The 19,445-nt window shown below is 40.0% G+C and overlaps 1 protein-coding gene across 4 annotated transcripts in view; it reads left to right on the forward strand.

Moving 5' to 3' along the window:
* Window positions 1–12,717, forward strand: part of LETM1 (leucine zipper and EF-hand containing transmembrane protein 1) — a 28,867-nt gene extending 16,150 nt beyond the window's left edge. Inside the window, exons 8-15 of one of the 4 annotated variants that reach the window (XR_013922110.1) lie at window positions 43–174; window positions 799–969; window positions 1,584–1,739; window positions 4,473–4,607; window positions 5,373–5,563; window positions 7,487–7,643; window positions 8,792–11,653; window positions 12,297–12,717. Coding sequence is in view for 3 of the 4 variants with exons in the window: in XM_080344103.1 (XP_080200229.1) it covers window positions 43–174; window positions 799–969; window positions 1,584–1,739; window positions 4,473–4,607; window positions 5,373–5,563; window positions 7,487–7,643; window positions 8,792–8,941 (1,092 nt within the window). In the remaining variant the exon portion in view is untranslated. Of the gene's footprint in view, window positions 1–42; window positions 175–798; window positions 970–1,583; window positions 1,740–4,472; window positions 4,608–5,372; window positions 5,564–7,486; window positions 7,644–8,791 lie in introns of all 4 variants that reach the window. The other 3 variants (XM_080344103.1, XM_080344105.1, XM_080344104.1) reach the window with 3 other exon arrangements.
* Window positions 12,718–19,445: the final 6,728 nt, after the last annotated feature.

Consider the following 19,445-nt stretch of genomic DNA (forward strand, 5'->3'; position numbering starts at 1 on the left):
AATCCAAAAGTTGAAGATTTGTTTTATGTATTGCATTTATAGTGGTTAGATCTGCACCTGAACCAGGAAATCCCTACTTCATTGCTTATTTTATCCAGAGCCATGTACCTTCCAGATACCCTTTCTCCAGCTGATCAGCTCAAAACAACACTTCAGACACTACCAGAGAGTGCTGTAAGTATTGATGTACATAGTCTGTAACCAGCTTTCAGCACCTTCACTAAAAATCTGATTAGAGAAGTTGATGTTTTTCTGGGTTCCTTTTTTTCATTGAAAAGCTAAACCATGGATGTCCATGGGTGTCCCCACGAAAGGTTAGAGGGGGTACAGGGGGTTTATTGGAGTGGCCTTGAAACACAGAAGAAGTTGGCTTGTATGTGGGGGAGTCTGAGAATAAAGCAAATAAAAGGCAATATTTCATTTCCTGACAGTAGACAATAATAGCATAAGAAGATTTAAATATACTTTTTACTTAAAAAGCAGTCTACACTTCAGGCAATATAAAGATATTAATATATGAAAGTTTCGATGTTGTGTGGAGAGATGAATGATCTAAGTTGATTATTGATATTCTTGAGAGAAAGAGAACGAAGAACACATATAGTTTCAGCGTGGAAAGTTCTTGTTTTTAAGAGAATAGCTTTTTATGAGAAATGCATCAATAGGGTAACTTGAGGAGGGTTAACTATATTTGCTAGCATACCTATACTACTTATCTCAATAAGGATATGTAAACTTCTTACATTATGTAGAGACATGTATATGCACACATATGGACTTCTTAATAATTATTTTTAGGCCAAAGAGGCTCAAGTCAAAGTGGCGGAAGTTGAAGGTGAAAAAATAGATAACAAAGCGCGGCTGGAAGCAACACTTCAGGAAGAGGAAGCCATCAGAAAAGAAAACGAAGAAAAAAAGATGTCCGAAGCTGCGGAGAAAGCCAAAGAAACCCTTCAGGTTGCAGCTGTGGTAAGTTCTGCTCTCAACTATTGAGAAATAAATGTCGGTGATGTAAAAACCAGCATGGTTTGTGTTAATGCCTTTGCTCAGGGTGTTGCCTGCAAGAAACTGGACTTTGTATCCACATATGGAAGATGTGGGACAATATTAAACCAGGGTGCAGCATAGAAGGGTTCACTGAAACATAAAAGATTGTCTCAGTCTTGTGTAGCTTTGATTTCTCTTCCCTCTTAATTAGAGTAATAAGATAAACCTTTTATTTCTCTATCAAAGGTGGGGGATTTGTTGTTTGATTTCCCCCACCCCATACTTTAAATATTCTTAGCTTTGACTCTTTCTATTTGTCATTAACCTGATAATGTCATTGTACAATACTTGACTGTTAAAGCTGCTGGCATGCTTTGGTGGTGAATTAAATGTCAGGAGCTCACAGGCATAGTTCATTAAGTGCAAATGGGTATTTTAATGTGAAGCCACTCAATATGTTGCATTTTTTTAACATAAAAATGTCAGTGTCTGCTTTGGCAACTATTTCTGTTTTGAGAAGCCATTCTTTACTTGATGCTGATACAGATAATGTTACCGTTGTTTTCATTAAAACTTCATGGTTGTTTCTTGTTTAGAAGGAGGTGGAATCAGCTGTAGATCTTGAAGCAGTTGCTCTGCAAGCTAAAAAAAGTCAGATGGCTGTGGATACTGAACGAGAACTGGCAAGGGCAGATGTGGCAATGCATTCGGAGACGCTGATAGATACAGCACCAGTATTGGAAGGTATTAAGGTAATATGGATAACTGTACATTTTTATATTTTTCAATGTGAAGATTCAAAACATCCACCTAAGAGCCATAAGTCCCCTGCTTGTCCTTCAGTTTTAACCCTCTTACCACATTTTGTCAGTTAAAACCAGCTAATTAGTAAATTGCAAATTCTTGAGCACCAATGCAGAAATTGACGTTGGCATGAAACATCTCTGAATGTCTCCTGTATCTGTCTTTTATTGATACTAATACATCTATTTTGGGGGGCGCTTGCCCTGCCTGTAGACTTAATGGATCTGTTCATGTTTTATCTGTGTATAGTTAACATATGAGGAGGGAGAGGGCAAGAATAGTGTGCGTTTCTTTTGAAGGGTGTAGTGGAGACCAAAGGATTAAGAAAGAAGCTGGGTTTGGACTAGACTGTACTAGATTTGTATTGACTTCCTCTTCTAAACTAATACAGGCAGTATATATATGCTTGTCGTGGTTTAACCTGAGCTAGCAATGCAACCATGATAGCTGCTTGCTGACCCCCTCCCTGACCCCCCCAACAGGGGAGACAATCAGAAGGGAAGGTAGAAACTTGGTTTAAGATAAACACAGTTTAATAAAATAGCAAAATACTGACATGCTACTAGTAAATATATGTATAATAGAAATAAAAGATACTCAAGGCAATTCCTTACGAACACAGTGAGCAGCCAGTTCTAGGAAACATCCCAGTCCCAACAGCTGGTCCCAAAGAGAGAGAAGAGAGGGAAAAGGCAGAAAAGCGCAGAGGCCTCTGCAAAACGGCAAAAGGCTGGACTAAGCTTCCCGACCAAAACTTCCCAGCTACCTTGAGAGAGAAGAACCAGAGAGATTGGTAGACCCCAAAACCAGAAGGCCCCAGTCTTAAATAATTAGCATGATGCTGATGGGATGAAATACTCTCATTGATCAGTCTGGATGTTAGTCAAGCTCTGCCTCATCTCTACCTCCCCTTCCTCAACACCTGTAAGCAGAGTGCTCAGAGTGTCCTTGGCTTTCAGATCAGAGCAATTAAAAACATCATTTCTGTGCTGGGATGTTATCTGCTTGTTCTTAAACTAAGTCCAAATAATGAGCATGCTAGCTATGAAAAAAAAAGGATTCTAACTGCATGAAGAAAAATAACCCATTTTCAGTCAAGCCAGCACAACGCTATAAAACCTTTTTAGTGTATTCTTTCAGTATTTCCTTAGTATGATGTTGAACATAATTTATACAACCATTAAAGTAACAGGTTGATTTTGAAGATTAGCATGCCTTGTTGTGACCAGAGCATGTTTTGTTGCAGTCAGAACATTCTGGTTTTAACAGTTTGCTACCTAACTGGCCTGTAGCTCCCCAGGTTCTCCTCCTTGCCCTTATCAAAGGTAGAAGTAGCATCTGCTTTCTTCCAGTCCTCAGAAATCTTCACTTATGACTATGTTCTTTCAAAGGTAATCGAGAGTGGCCTCTCAAGGACATAAAACAACTCCCTCAGCACTTGTGGTTGTATCTCATTAAGTCTCACGAACTTGTGTATGCTTCGTTTATTTAAGTGTTCTGTAACGTGATCTTTCTCCACTGGCAGCAGATCTTCCTTGATCCAGACTTCCCCACTGGTCTCAGAGACCTGGGATTCCCGAAGGCCAGTCTTACCCATAACAGCTGAAGAAGGCATTGACTACATCTGCCTTTTCTATGTCCTTTTGCACCAGGTTCCTCATCCCATTCAGCAGCAGGCCCACATTTTCTCTTTCTCTTGTCTTCCTTTTGTTCCTGATGTACTTGTAGAAGCCGTTCTTCTTGCCCTTCTTATTCTTCACCAGATTTAACTCCACGTGGGCTTTTGCTTTCCTGAACCTATGCCTACAGGCTCGGACAGTGTCTCTGTATTCCTCCTTCCTTGCTTCATCCTCTTGTATGCCTTTTCATGTTTCAGGTGTGCCTTGAGTTTTACTTGTAGTTGAGCACTTTATTCTCTGTAAGTTTGGTGTCAGAATTGTTCTAAGTCCTAGTGCTACTTTGCAACCAAATGACATTAATTTAAAATGGATGTGAGGTTGAGGCCTAGATGCTAATCAGTTTTGGAGTTGATGACGGGGCTGAATGCCCAGTTTGTGAAGTGTTCTGCCATTTCTTGGAAGCATATTGTCATTCTGCACTGTGTTTGGGGCGTCCTTGTTTGCACCTGTCTTTCTACACTCTACTTATGTGGCCATACAGAGTTTAGCTATTCAAAATAACAGCTGTTGTCTGAGTAAGATTAATATGCTAACTGTAGCTATATTATGGGATTTTAGCATTTTTAATGAAACATCTTAAAGTGTTATTTTACAAGTATTCAGTTGGGGGTTAGATTTTTATTCTCAGCTTTTTGAGAGACAAGTGTACCTCACAAATTATGGATGTTCATTCTCATTCTTAGAAAGGTTGTTGAAGATAACTTTGTTCCAGCTCAACTTCCTGAACTTTGCTCTGCAAAATGTTTTGTGTAATGTATCTTTTCTATACATAATGAATTGAAATTATGTACCATAGCAAACTTATTGCCTTGGCATTTAAGATCTTGGCATTCGTCTTAAAATACACATTTCTACATCACCCTCAAAATGCCAGTTTGTACAGTATTGACTCCAAAAATGGAAAAAGAATCTTGAGTCTGTCTCTTTTGGTAAAAGACCTCAAATCTTTGAGGAACATCACGAATGTGTCTCTCACTAATTTGTATATATTTTCTTTTACAGGGTGAGGAAATCACAAAGGAGGAGATTCACATGCTGAGTGATGCTTGCACCAAGCTGCAGGAACAGAAAAAATCGCTCACAAAGGAAAAGGAGGAACTTGAGGAACTGAAGGGCGATGTACAGGAGTATAACGAGGTACAGAATGGGGCATGGATTTTTTTTTTTTATTGTTATTTCTGGTTGTGTTTAGTTTTTGTGTAAATGGTCCACAAAGTTAAAGATTGTCTTACCTGGGTGACTGTTAGCCTGTAATTCAGGGGTCTCAAACTCATATTCACCAGGGCCCACATCAGCCTTGCAGTTGCCTTCCAAGGGCTGAATGTAATTTTTAGGACTGTATAAATGTAACTACTCCTGCATTTATACAGTCCTAAAATTATATTCGACCCTTGGAAGGCAACTGCAAGGCTGATGTAGCCCCTGGTCAAAATGAGCTTAACGCACCTCCTGTAGCTGGTAGCTGAGTGAATGAGCTTTGTACTGTTTTACGGCACAGTGCATTTAAAATGTATTTGAAACCTGCTTAAAATCATTGGAGTAGTTCCCACCAAATGAGAATCCTCTTCCTGCTCATATTCCCAGGGTGACTAGACTAACAGGTGCTAACTGCTGCATGCTGCAGTTCTTTCTTCTCAAATGTAGATGTCAGTATTACAGGTATTTCAAGTAAAGTTAATCTTATCCAGTCTTCTGGAAGATGTGGAAAATAACATTTAAGAGGTTCACGAAAAGGGCTATAATGTTGGAATTTATTGTTCTTATTCCAGTTTGGCTTTATATGTCTATACATTTACATTTCATTTACAATGGTGCCTGTCTTGAAATGCTAGTCTAAGTCAGTAGTGTCCATTGTGAAGAACTGACACCAAAACAAGCTTTTCTCTTGACCGTTTCTTTTAGGATTTGCAAGAGATAAAAGAGCTATCTAAAACTGGCCAGGAAGAGGTGGTGGAAGAGTCAAAGGCAAGCAAGCGATTGACCAAGAGGGTGAACCGAATGATTGGTCAGATAGACAAGATTATTAATGAATTAGAAACAAGTCAGAAGACAGTGGATGTAAAGCTGGACAGTGGCGAAAGTCTTCCTGCTGGGTAAGTGACTTGAGAGCACTGAATGTGTCTCTGCTCATCTTCAGTCTTGTTTTTGCCTGATGTGTGATTACAAAAAAAAAAGCAAAGAATTGTTTAAAATATTAAGATAATTTAAGAATAAAATTAACAAAATGTGCTGTAGATTTTCTCTCTTCTAAGGCATGTTAAATATGGTTGAAATGAGGAGGGGGAAAAAGGCAGATTTAATTCCGTGGATTCTGGTCCTGAGGGAGTTCTGAAAGTCAGCGTGTCAATTAGTATCTTACCATCTTGCTCGTGACTGTAGCACTGAAGGTGATGAAAGTGAAATCGTGCCTTTAGTCATGCTCCTCATGTGGTAGGTTTGCCCTGTGTCATTGACTGAAAAGATGCGCAGCTGCATGCTAAGCATGTTCGTATTTGTTGTTCATTGGTAGTAAAGATGTCAGTGAGGAAAAAAAATGCAATAAAGTCTATTATATCTCTGGAGAGAAATGGAAGGACAGATCTAATGGAAGTAAGGAGATAATTTTGCGTGGTCTTTTTCCAAAAACTTGCTTCGTTTCAACTTTTTCACACTTAGAGATTTCCAAAGAAAGATCATTCTTGATAGTTTCGTTGCAAAATTAATTTATCAGCATTTCTCCAGGTCTTAATGTTACTGGAGAATCTTTCAGGCAATAATATGTTGCATAGTACAGGCAACAATGTGGCTGTAATTCTCACAATTTGTGGTCATGAATGCTGTATTAATCTAGTTTATGCTTGCACCATTTAGTGTGATTCATTAAGGGATCTTCCCAGCTCCCATAGAGAATAACCTCAATGGAAATAAGGATTCTGCTTTTGTTGCTTCCAGACTGTTTTTTTCCAGTCCCCAGGGCAAACGGTCATTTGTTTCAGATTTTATGTAATAAGATTAAGGCAGCCATATGAGTGGTGTTGTGGAGAAGTTGTTGATTAAAACCATCCAAATTTATAAAATACAAATACAGTATGGAATCTGCTTGTACCAAATGTAATTCAAGTTTATGTAATGGATGGTGTTGTGGATAATGTTGTGGATGACTGAAAATTATTAGTTTAAATATTGCTTAATTGTCAAAGGCTTGCTTTTTAACCTGGAAGTTGGTGTAGTCATTACCAAGCATCAAGAGTCATAGAAACAACACAAGTCCAGGACATTTAGTGACAGCTTGAGAAATGCTCCTGGAATAAAAACCAGTCTGTGCCCACAAGTTAAGGACAGGTATGGAGCTGGCACTATACTGGTAAAGCGCTTCTGTTTAGTATTTATTGGGTTCACTGTCTCCTACATTTCAGCCTGGCCTGTGCTGGAAGATGGTTCTTCAAACTAACACAACCATCTAGGCAAGCAGAGGCTTTAGGCTGCAAAGACAGACAACTTTAGCTTTGTGAGATCAGTAAGCAGAGAGTTGAAACACCTGAAATTCACTGGTCATGATGTCAAGTTCAGTCATTTCTTCTACAAGGTTTATTCCTTGATATGAGCAAATAAAGCCTATTTTAATGAAACAGCTAAATTGCTAAAGTGATTAGTTCTCAGCTTTTGTTTTCCTATGACTTTTATCAAGTTTGCATGGGCCAGCCTCTGTAAATCTAAAAGGATGACAAGTGCATGGCTTTGCGGTTTTGGTAGTTGGGGGGGACACAGGAACTGTGCTAAACTTTAATTCAAATGCTACAGCATGCCTGTATTTGTGCAATAAAGCACATGGAAACAAAAAATGTGAGATTTGATGGTAAGATAAGGATTAATTTAAAATCTATTTACTGCTCAGTATCTCATTTTTGCTTTTTTGCATTGAGTTTAAGATTATAAATTACTAATTAATGCTTTTACAAATGACCTGCAGTGTAGTGACTTTCAGTACTGCTTTTTGTCAACTTTACTCCTTTGGAGTAACTGCTTGCCATGTACAGATTGTGCTTCCTCTTCAGGGAGAATCTCATCAGTATCGCTGAGCTAATTAATGCAATGAAACAAATTCAGAAGATTCCAGAGGAGAAGCTAATTAGGATTGCAGAGGCACTAGATGAAAACAAGGATGGGAAAATCGATATAGATAATGTTGTTAAGGTAAGTTTGTGGACTGTTGTACCTGTTTTGACTTATATTCGTATTACTGTCTTTGGCAAGAGTCTTTACTTGACTCTAGAAGAACTATTTTAGAGATACCGCTACTCAGCCAAAGTCTTGACATAATGTTTGTAGATACACTTGATGTCAACACAAGATAATGGCTTTTCTTGCCTCCTTGTATACCTTAAATATTTCCTTGAGACCTGTATTTCCTACCTGAAAGACATCAGCCCATCAGGTGTTCTTTAGGTCCATTGCAAATGACTTGTATTCTTTGCCTGCTTTGTACTGTTGTCTTATTTTGCAGAACATTCTCAGGTTTTATCTGCATTTCTGCTTCATTTTCTTGTTTCCCTTTTACTCAATAAATTTAGAGATATCCTGAAACTTCTTTGCAAATAATTTTCCTGCTCAATGCAGAAATATTGCTTGAAGTGAGGACACTGTGGCCAGCTGGAAAATACAGGATCAGCCTTTTGAAACACAGCTCTGTCTCTACTGAAGTTGTCCCAGTGGCCATTATCTTCCTTGTTTCTCTGAATAACCGTTGTACCTTTAGCAACACAGGTTAAATGTATTTGTCAATTGTGCATATAATGCAGAATAATTCTAGGAACTTGAGGAGGTGTGCCAAGAACACCTTTATACAAAAAGCTATATAAAGGAACTTAGAAGTGCCTGCTAAATGACCCTTTTTGGTTTACATTCTGAAAAGCTTACCTCCTCCTGCTTTTAAGTTTTATTTTTGATGCCTAGTTAGTATAATAGGTCTTTTTAATAAAATTAAGCTTATAAAATAAGTATTGTCTTAAATACTGTTTCAGCAGATGATACTGAATCTGGCTTTCCATTGGAACAGATAGAATAAGTGCATCTGTTTTACTAATGCTTTAAAATGTGACGCTGTGTGCTGAGGTCAAAAGTTCTACATAATTTGCTTTTAATTTGACATTTTTGTATACTCCTGATATGTTTGAGGCATTGGTTGTGGTTTGAATTTGTGTTTTCATGTAGGAAAAAATACTGGTTTTCTTGACCATGAGAGATTTGATTACTTTTTTTGTCATAGCAAAATTTATGGTATGAAAATGCCTCTATTCTGTAAAAATTAAATGCTCTCTCAATTTAATCTTATGTTCACATAGGTAGTAGAATTGATTGACAAAGAAGATATTGATATTGGCACCAGTCAGGTTGCTGAGATTATGGCACTGCTTCAAAAAGAAGAAAAACTGGAAGAAAAAACAAAAGCAAAGGAAAAGCACGATAAAGAAGCTGCAGAAGCAAAGAATTAAGCTTCAGAATCTGAAGCTAATCTCAATTGTAACCAAAACCTTGTATATCTTTCTGTGTCTAATGGCTACATATTACTTGAGCTTTTGTGATTATGGGAAGTGTTTTGAGCTGATTGTAGTAATAAAGCGTAGGTTTGTTTTCTGACATATGGAATGAAATTTCCATTCATCTAAGAAATTATTTACTCTCATTCCATACAGATGAAAACAAAAGATGCTTCCTTAGCCGTGCTCCTGCCCACAAAATCATGTATTTGCACTCATTATTGTGGTACAGTGATCCATTAAACTTGCAAGTTTGCTGTATAAATTAAGCATATCTATCATGGAAAAATGTTTCTCATTTACTTCTTTTCATCATTACATGGGGCCCAACCTTGTTCTGCTTCTGTCTTTTAGCTTTTTCAGAATTTAATACAAACTTTCCCCTCTGCCACAACGTTACATTTTTTTGAACCTATTGGTGAAGATTCTGTGGCTTCAATAGTAGCTGTTTAGATTGAATTTTATTCAAGTTAAATATCACTAAGCTGTTGCCTCACTGACAGAGAATGTGACATTCTAATCACTCTCATGAATTTGTGATTATTTTTCTTCTGTTGAAGGGAAAATCAGATTTATTTTTCCCTAGAATGGAAACTTCCCATGAAGTTTGCTTCTTATGGGTGCCTTAAATTTCTTAAGACTAGGGAATAGAGGATGTCACTTCTACACAAAATTCCATGAATTACTAAAGCATTGGAGTCACAGGAGCCTTTAAAATAGTTTCAGAACACAATCCATCACACAGTAAAGTGAGATAAAGTGTTTGTCTAAATAGCAAAATGAAAATTATCATAAGGGGAAAATGTCAGTTGCGATCTTTTTGCATATATTTTTAAAAACTACGGTTATCTTTGCACGTTTGTCATTTTTCATCTGGTAATTACTTAAACCATAACTAGTTCTGTTGCCTCTCAGTTTTCATCTCAGGTATAAGATCACTAACCAGGTATAGTCAAAGTACATAAAACTTCCATCTCATGGCCTTGCTTACTGTGCAGTCAACAAGTCCTGTCTGCTGTTGCCGGTGCATCATTGGCTTTCTAGTTAATTGATTATAATTACTGTCTTTAACTGTGTGATTAAATACTGACAGTAGGTCAAGCTTTACTCATTAACATCTGCCCTTAGTAGTACATTTTTATGTTTAAAAACTAAAATACCAACTCTGGGCTGTTCCATAATTCCTGGTAGCCTAAATTTTCCACTCTTTCTTAAAACTGGTTATGAGATACACATAGTGTGACTTGAACCAGCAGGGTTGTGGTTTGGTTATTTTCTTTTTATTTTGGACCCAGTATTATAAAATATAAGAACATCCTTGATTTTTTTGTACTCTATAGAGACCACATCTTAGAAGGGCGCTGTACACAGTCACATTGAGGTGGGCAGTTAGTACTTAATGCTCTTAGTCGTAGTTGCATATTTTTGTAGAAAATGTTGGCTCCCAAGCGTATTTCAGCATAATTCCATGTTCAGTATTTATCTAGATTGGCTAAATTATTTGTAAAAACTCCTTTGAAGTTAGTGGAACAAACAAGGTTTTGAGAGTCTCCTGGCTTGCATGATGGACCATTGTATTTAGTTGTTTCCAAAACGAGATAGACAGTAACATGTACAGTACAATTAATTCTAGAAAAAAGGGTCAGTGTTCAGTTCAACTCTAGAGTTTGTATTCTGTACAGTTTGCAAAGAAATCTGCTTACAGTAGGGTTCTCCTGGGAATTACTCGCATTGTATCTGAAGTGTAAAACTGCTGTGACAAAGCTGAAATTTCACATCTATATGATCTCTGCAGTTCATGCGCCCCTGAACGTGGGGGCTGCTTTCTCGTAAACTGAGAACAACTCAGGGATTTCAGCATGAAAATCAGTTTGTAGCTTTTGAAGACAGGACTTCACTCGGTGCTTTTTTAAGCCAAAACTTATCTTAGATGAAAATGCAAGAGTAAAACTAATTTCACAACAATACAATTTAAAGACTAACATTACATCGTATAATTTCCAATTGGCATTAACGGACTTTGAAGTGCGCTAAATTTTGCTGTTCCGTATCTTCAGTTTGAAAAACAATGTATAACAATCTTACTTGACATTCCTGAAACATGCTAAAGATACTCTAAAGTTATCTGCTACCCTTCATGCAATATCAAAAACCTAAGAATTGTGTGCACTTGAGTGCATGCATGTTTAAAACAGGGAAGTAGCAGAAAAAGCTGGTTTTGAATATTTATTGGTAAAAGTTTTACAGAGCTTTAACTGTCCTTACAGTAAATTATTTGATTGTATTATCTGGGAGTTTAAGAGACTTCACTTCTGTTCTTTTTATGTGTTTACTGTTCACTTAAATTTTCTGTGGATTAAATAAGAAGGGAGCCAAAAACAGCTGATTTTTTTTTTTTCCAAATGAAGAATGTCCTGTATAAAATAACTGTGATACATTTATTGAACATTTTTAGCTTTTGGACTTGTTTGCAATTTGGAACAGGTTCCATAAACTACATTTAAATGTCAGTCACAAATGTCTGTTTTCCCGTTACCCAAAGCATTTAAAGGACATTCGCATCAACCGTAGCGAAGCGTTTTTGCAAGAAATATCTTCCTTCTGATGCTGAAAATAGGCAAACCTGTGCCAGCCGGACTTGAACACATGTTCTACAAGCTTAGAAAGGTGAGGAAATCCTGGGTGATTCCCATTGACCCGGTTTTAACCTTCCCCAGCAGCGATACAGAAACTCCAGCACACCCCGTGGCTTCAGGAGTACCCTCAGTTCATGAGCTTCCTTGTCTTTCGTGTTGACCAAAAAACCAGAAGCTGCAGTACTTTCAGAGGAAGGATGACTTCCGAGTGTACAGTAACCAGTCAAGAACTTTTTCCTGAATTAATATTTAATTGGGAGATGTAAATATTTGTTTAAATAATTAAAGGATGTGTGAGATTTCAGAGATCTTGTGACTTACACAGGCAAAGCCTCTAAGCTCAGAGTTAGGTGATGGGTAAGACTGTTGTTGGAGTTCAAACTCAAATAAGATCAACTTTTGATGATAAGCTTTTTGGGGGAAAATGTAAAACATATTAAAAGCCTTTTTTAAAGAAAAATAAATTCAGCAACAGGGACAAGGAGTAGACTGTCATTTCCTTTTCCCCTTCAAGCAGGTTACAAGACTTATTTTATTGAAAAATTTGATTCCATTTCATGTTAGCTCAAAAGATGGTTTGTACTGAGATTTTCATCACTGGCTGCATGCTGCGAGACTAAATCTGCCTGCAAGTTAAGTACCAGAAAGTTAATTTATCGGTAATTGTTCTGCAGGTCTGCATGCAGGTAGAGAATGTTCTCTTGGCAGGACGGTACCTTGCACTAACGTCGACTTTGTCTGCGGGAGAAGTTACATCTTTTATACAACTCCAAAATACTTGTAACTTTATATCTACACACCTTGCTAATCACTTAAACTTTAGCTACTTCAGCATGTGTTTAAATACTTTTAAATTGTTTATATTGAAATATTGGGTGTATTTAATTCAAAGAATAATCCCATATTCTGTTATTTGTATGTAATCCAAGTTTTGCTTTTCAGCTGAAGAATTTCAGCCCGTGTTATAAGTTTAAGTTGAGAATTATTTGTGCTCTGAGCATACTGGTCCTGTGTTTGATATAATGCTATATCAAATTTTTAAGTTAATTAGAGCTTGTGTCCTTTGTTTAGTTGTAATAAATGTGTCATTTTGAAACCTAATCTCTCCATTATTTTTCTGTTGCTGTTGATTATCTAGTGTTAATTTAATGTTGTTCGGGTGAGATGCCAGTCAGAGCTGGACGGTGATGAGCCGAGTGTTATAACTGAAATGTTTGGGGTAGAAGAGGGCAAGTGAAGGACAGATCTTTAAACCGGGTGGGTTGTGTGGGATTTGGGGGCTTTTAATTCTTGCAAAAATTCTCTTTAACACATGTGGGACTGCTTGCCTGGTGTAGTGAATTGTGCTAAACTATTCTAACTATTAGGCGTGAACGCGGGGAGCAGTGTATTCCTAATGTAATGAATTAAGGGAAAGGTTTAGATCTATTCCAAATGGAAATGTCTCCCTAGAAAGGATTTGTGTTTGCTCTTTGTCCAAGTTAGGGGAGAAAACACATCTGTAATGGTTCCGGAGATTAATTATTTTATGCCATGCTGTGCCTTTCACCCTTGGTTTTGCAAAATTATATGTATTACTCTGTAATCCTAATATTCTTCACGAAGTTCATCTCACCATACAGCAGACTTTTAAGTCTTGGTCATATCAAATAATACACTTTTTCAATTAAATGGTTCCTCGTTACCTCTCTTCCTGAAGCTTTGGCCAGCAAGGTGTCCCCTGCACATCTGGTCCCTTGGTAATGACCCAGCTATCTCAAAAGGAATTTGAATTGCTGCTGCTTCGGAAGCTTCAGCTCCCCCCTTGGCCCAGCTGTGCTCGACACTTCCAGAAATGCAGAGCAAGGATGATCCGGGCCCAAAAGAGGCGGAGGTCTCGTCACACACGTCCGTGCTGACAGAATTACTCTCCTGGCCGCTTTCAAACAGGATTTGGGAATGTGCGAACATTGCATCTGCTTTCTAATGTCAAAGCATTTCAACAGGTGCCTGGAAACAACCTGCTGCCTCGAGATGCTTTTAAAATAACTTAATAGATAAGGTAGTTTGGGTTGCAGCTTTTTCCATTTTTTTGCTTAAAGCCAAGTATCAAATAAGTGGCTTTAAAAGTAGCAAGACTTGTTCCTTTTAAGGTTTTGCTTTAAAAACATCCTTTAAAGACAGACTTATCTAAGGTGAATAGGACTGTTGTGCAACAGTGTGGTAAAACAGACTAGCAGAGAAATCGTGGCTGTGGGTTTGTAAATTAAATGTGGATGTTGGCAAATGTGCTTGATCATAGTTATCTGTGTCCTGAAGGCTCAAGGGAGGGGTTGATCTGGATCCAGTGTTTTCTTCACTGAGATATTGGCTGGATCACACAAATTACACTATTTTCTTTATTACGCATTTAGAACAATTATCATAGAATTGTAGAATAGTTTGGGTTGGAAGCTTCTTTTCCATCAGGCTAGTAATACAGGTGCACAGAAAGCTGGGTGGAAAAACTTCTGGCAATCCTAAAAGTATTGATATAGGAGTTCTGCTGCAAGCTATTTTGGTGAAATGTCATTTAAAAGGTGAGTATGTACATGTGGTGGTGGGGGAGCAATGGATCGTCTTATGGTTGTGTTGATCTGAGGCTCTGGGAATCTGTGTTGGGTTGATGTCTATTCTTTCAATAACACACTGCTTGGCTCTTGTGACACGAGCCACAAAACCTTCTTGAGAGTGACTGGGCAGACAAGATTTCCAGAGCGGAGTAACGGCGTTTTGTAGCGACAAGGCTTTTAAATGCTGAACGCAGAGAGCGACAGATCATATCAAACAGCTTCCCTGGCTAAGGAATCTCATTTTCTCACTGCTCCTATACTGAAAAGTGTTTCTGGTGTTTTCCTGAATTATTCCTCAACTCTGATGTGAACAGGAGGATGTTTGTAGTGTTTCTAATCCCCCATACTCTGTGCTCACTTCCATTTTTGTGTATTATTGGACATAAATCTTTCTCAGTAGTCAAATACCCTTCACAGGTCAAAATTCTTCGGGGGCTCATTAGCATGTAAAATTTTACCCTTGCCAAGCCTTCTGTGGTTTTCAAACATCAGTTTCTCTCATCTAACTGGCGTTAAAGGATTTCTGCTATGCAAGAGATGGATCTAATTCAGATTTGCCTCTTTCCGTCTAGTATTTCTCTTTATGTACATTGGCAGAGCAGCCCCCTTCATGAATGGCCTGATTTATGTCTCGGGGAATGCTGCAGTTCGAGATGTCGGGTCTCCCGTGCGTGTTGGGAGCGGCTGCGGATTCTCCCTCCCCCTCCTTTTGTCTCAGCTCCAGCCCAAGAGCCATACAAGTTCCTGCCTAGGATTTTCTGACCACGTTTTCAAGTCCTTGGTTAAGCGAGGTCTTCAGATACCATCAGAGGGAGAGCTGCTGTGAGGAGCTAAAGGGCAACTGGAAATGAGAAACAAATAATAATGATAACAACGAGGGGGAACAGAAGGAGAAGAGAAGGAGGAGAAGGAGGAGGAGGAGGAGAAGGAGAAGAGAAGGAGGAGGAGGAGAAGGAGAAGAGAAGGAGGAGGAGGAGAAGGAGAAGAGAAGGAGGAGGAGAAGGAGAAGAGAAGGAGGAGGAGGAGAAGGAGAAGAGAAGGAGGAGGAGGAGAAGGAGAAGAGAAGGAGGAGGAGGAGAAGGAGAAGAGAAGGAGGAGGAGAAGAGAAGGAGGAGGAGAAGGAGAAGAGGAGGAGGAGGAGAAGAAGAAGAGGAGGAGGAGGAGGAGAAGAGAAGGAGGAGGAGAAGGAGAAGAGAAGGAGGAGGAGAAGAAGAAGAGGAGGAGGAGGAGGAGAGAAGGAGGAGGAGAAGGAGGAGAGAAGGAGGAGGAGAAGGAGAAGAGAAGGAGGAGGAGAAGGAGAAGAGAAGGAGGAGGAGAAGGAGAAGAGAAGGAGGAGGAGAAGAAGAAGAGGAGGAGGAGGAGGAGAAGAGAAGGAGGAGGAGGAGGAGGAGAAGGAGAAGAGAAGGAGGAGGAGAAGAGAAGGAGGAGGAGGAGGAGAAGGAGAAGAGAAGGAGGAGGAGAAGAGAAGGAGGAGGAGGAGGAGAAGGAGAAGAGAAGGAGGAGGAGAAGAGAAGGAGGAGGAGAAGAGAAGGAGGAGGAGAAGAGAAGGAGGAGGAGGAGAAGAGAAGGAGGAGGAGAAGAGAAGGAGGAGGAGAAGAGAAGGAGGAGGAGGAGAAGAGAAGGAGGAGGAGAAGGAGAAGAGAAGGAGGAGGAGGAGAAGAGAAGGAGGAGGAGGAGAAGAGAAGGAGGAGGAGAAGAGAAGGAGGAGGAGAAGAGAAGGAGGAGGAGAAGAGAAGGAGGAGGAGAAGAGAAGGAGGAGGAGAAGAGAAGGAGGAGGAGAAGGAGAAGAGAAGGAGAAGAGGAGGAGGAGAAGAAGAAGAGGAGGAGGAGAAGGACAAGGAGAAGAGAAGGAGAGGAGAAGGAGAAGAGCAAGAGGAGGAGGAGAAGGAGAAGAAGTCCTAAGAGTCTTGCTAAATTAAGATGGGAATAAACAACCTGTTGTGCAGAAACCCTGGGGAACCTGCAGCCTACTCCCAACTTGTAAAGAGAAGATTCTTATTTCCCCAGAATTAATCTGATAATATATCCCAAAGTAATAAGCAAATCAGCAGGTTTTTCTTCTCCATCCTTCCTATCCCCCAATCTTTCCTTTTTCTCGATCCCTTACTTAATATGCAGGACTAAGTAGGAAAGATTTATGGAGTCCTTGTTGCACTTTAGTTTCTCAGCACCTTGCTTTGCACTGGTGGAAACAGAGTTGAAATATAGCGACTGTTAATCTCTCCAATGAACGTCTCCTCACCAGATGGTTTTCAGTGCTTGGTCTATGTAAATTCAGTCATTAGTAGCCTTCATCAAGCTCCACTCTCACCTTCCTCTATCACGATTACACCAGCTCCACCGTGGTCCCTGTGCAGTCTCTGGCTGCGATGCTTTTAAGAGCAGAATGATTTTGACCTTCCCTTTGAGTCCTGTGTGCGCTTAGCACAGGGAACTGCGTTTGCCCTTGCACAAGCCACAGCATTTCAGCAGAAAATATGTTCTTAGGATGAGCATTCAAAATCAAGAGCGACATTGAGAGGGAGGCACATACATCTGTATTTTTAGACCTATCTTCTGCAACCAGAGTTAAACAGCCAAGTTCTGTAATTAAACTCAAGCTATGGCCCCTTAGTGATTCAGTATGATTGCATCTGAGGTGTACCTAAACCACTTGGGTCATCTTTTTCCCCAGAAAATCCTTTGTCCCCACTCTGAAAATGTGATCCTTTTGGATGTCTAGGTTTTGGACTTGTAAATTTGAGAATTGACTGATATCAGCCTCAAAATACTCCTCAAATAAATGACGGAGGAGGAAGCATTAACACAAACCCCTTATCTGTATGTCCTAACACTTTCGTGATCAAATCTGGATCTGGAAAACTGATCTGGAAAATAGCTCAACCACCCTGTTTCCCCAAAAATAAGAGAGGGTCTTATGTTAATTTTTGCTCCAGAACTTATCACTTTTTTACATGTATAGCTGCCTGGACATTATTTAAATTGACTTTTAAAATTAACTGTAATTAGGGTTTATTTTTGGAGTACAACTTATATTTTGAGCATCCTCAAAAAACCTGAAAAATCATGCTATGGCTTATTTTTGGGGTAGGTCTTATTTTCAGGGAAACAGAGTAGCCAGGGTCAAACAGATCTGTAGCAGTGAATGGAAATGAAGGGGAAGATCACGGAATGGCAGAATGGTTTGGGCTGGAAGGGACCACTGGAGGTCATCTAGTCCAACCCACCTGCTAAAGCAAGTTCACCTAGAGCAGATTGCACAAGATGTGATGGTGTTAGTGTTTTATAACAGTTGTGCTTTCTTCCCTGTAATTTACCCTTGAGTGAGCAGCATACTATAGTACTTCATTTTGTGTGTATGAAGATATCCTCAGTCAAGAGAAATATATTGTACCGCCAAGCTTGATACTCTTATTGAAGTCCTTGATGAGACTCGGGGACTTCAAGAAAATGGGATAAAGTCTTAAAAAACTATCTATCTATCTGTCTGTCTATCTATCTGTCTGTCTGTCTATTTGTCTGTCTATCTATCTATCTGTCTGTCTGTCTATCTATCTATCGCAATATCACAGCGGCTGATAAAGCAGATACACATCACCCAGCCTAGAGCGAGAGTCAATTTGCCCGTCTCAGCACAGGGACCAGCATCCCCCCGAGGTTCCCACCTCAGGACCTACCTCCGAGCTGCAAAACAAGACAGACGGACGATCGCCCCAGCACGCAGCCGGTGCGGGGCTGTGCGGGGGTGACACCTCACTAGGTGGCGTCCCCCGACCGCGCTCCCAGCGCGGTTCTTCCTCCTTCCCTCCTGTTTCTCACTTTCCTCAGCTTTTCTTTACATCCACTTTCTCGTTCTGCACTCACGGGCTGTGTTTCCCAGCTTGCTGGTTCTCAATCTTCCTTTTTTTCCACTGCTCACGCAAGCTCATGTCTCTGTGCTTGGTGCCCCTGCACTGCCCATATTTCATCTCCTCTCTGTTTGTCAGCATGATAACGCTTGCAAACCAGAATAAACCTCTGCTATCCAGTCAAATGACCTGGTACAATCAGCCACTGCACTTGCCCTAATTAATTCCTCTTCGAAATACAGTGTCATTTCTAGGAAGTTCTCCAGTCTCGGTTTAAAATTTGCCAGTGAAAGAGAATCCACCGCAATCCCTTGGTGAGCTCTTGTATTCATTTGCTGCTATCACGTTGTGGTTTGTGGGGGTTTTCTAGCAGAGGAAGGGAGAGAGGAAAGAGTCTTTAAAAACAGTAAAATAAATTAACTCCCCACCTTTGGAAAATCAAGCAACAAAAAGCCAAACGGTCTCTAGCGAACCTGCCTAATGCCAGTTTCTGTTCATCTGACTTCAGCTGGCTCAGTGGAAAAGCCCTGACAATGTTTTCTTTGTGGGGCTGCTTACGGGCTGTGTGAAGGTGGGGAACTCTGGAGCTGCACAGCTCCTCCAAAAGTTTCTTGACTCTCTGTTAGTGCCCTGTGTCCTGCCCTACCCAGAGCCCATCCCTCTGGGCCAGTGTAGCTTTTGCTTATTAACTCTTCAAGTTCAAACACTGCTGCAGTGTTCAAATGTGCCCTGTGTGCTTTTTGTCTGCCTTGGCTGCAGAGCGTTCCATGTGACTCCACATCTAGAGGTGACATCCAAACGCTCCTGAAGATATGGTCCTCTTGTGATGGTTTAAATTGCTAATCTGGGCTCACATCTTCCCGCAGAGCCCAGCACTTTCCTGTTGCTGTAAAAACGCCGGTGCCGGTGTGCAAACAAAGGTGGATTCGGCTCTTGTCTCAAGGGCTTAACAAATGTATTAGTCAGAGCTATAAACACTTAGTTAACAAAAACTGAAAGTCCACTCTCATTTCTTTGCTATGAGACATTTTTAGCATCAAATGCTGGGTCAGTTTAGAGTGGGTTACGCACAAGTGATTCAGCGGTTTGGATGAGATGCTTCAAATGACTCAGGCATGTTTTAAAAAAACGTAACTGGGTGAAAAGGTATGAATCAGAGAACCAGAATAACTCAGACTGGAAGAGACCCCTGGGGTCATCCAACCTTCTGCTCGGAGCAGGGCCAAATTTAGATCACATTGCCTCCAGCCTTGTCCCGTCACGTTTTGCTTGTCTCTAGGGATGGAGATGACACAAATACCTGGGCCCTGGGTCTGCCCACCTTCATGTTGATAATTTTTTCCTAATGTCTTGGTGGCTACATCCTAAGTTGCAACTAGTGTCT

The sequence above is a fragment of the Nesoenas mayeri genome, assembly GCF_963082525.1.
Source record: "Nesoenas mayeri genome assembly, chromosome: 4".
NCBI lineage: Eukaryota > Metazoa > Chordata > Aves > Columbiformes > Columbidae > Nesoenas > Nesoenas mayeri.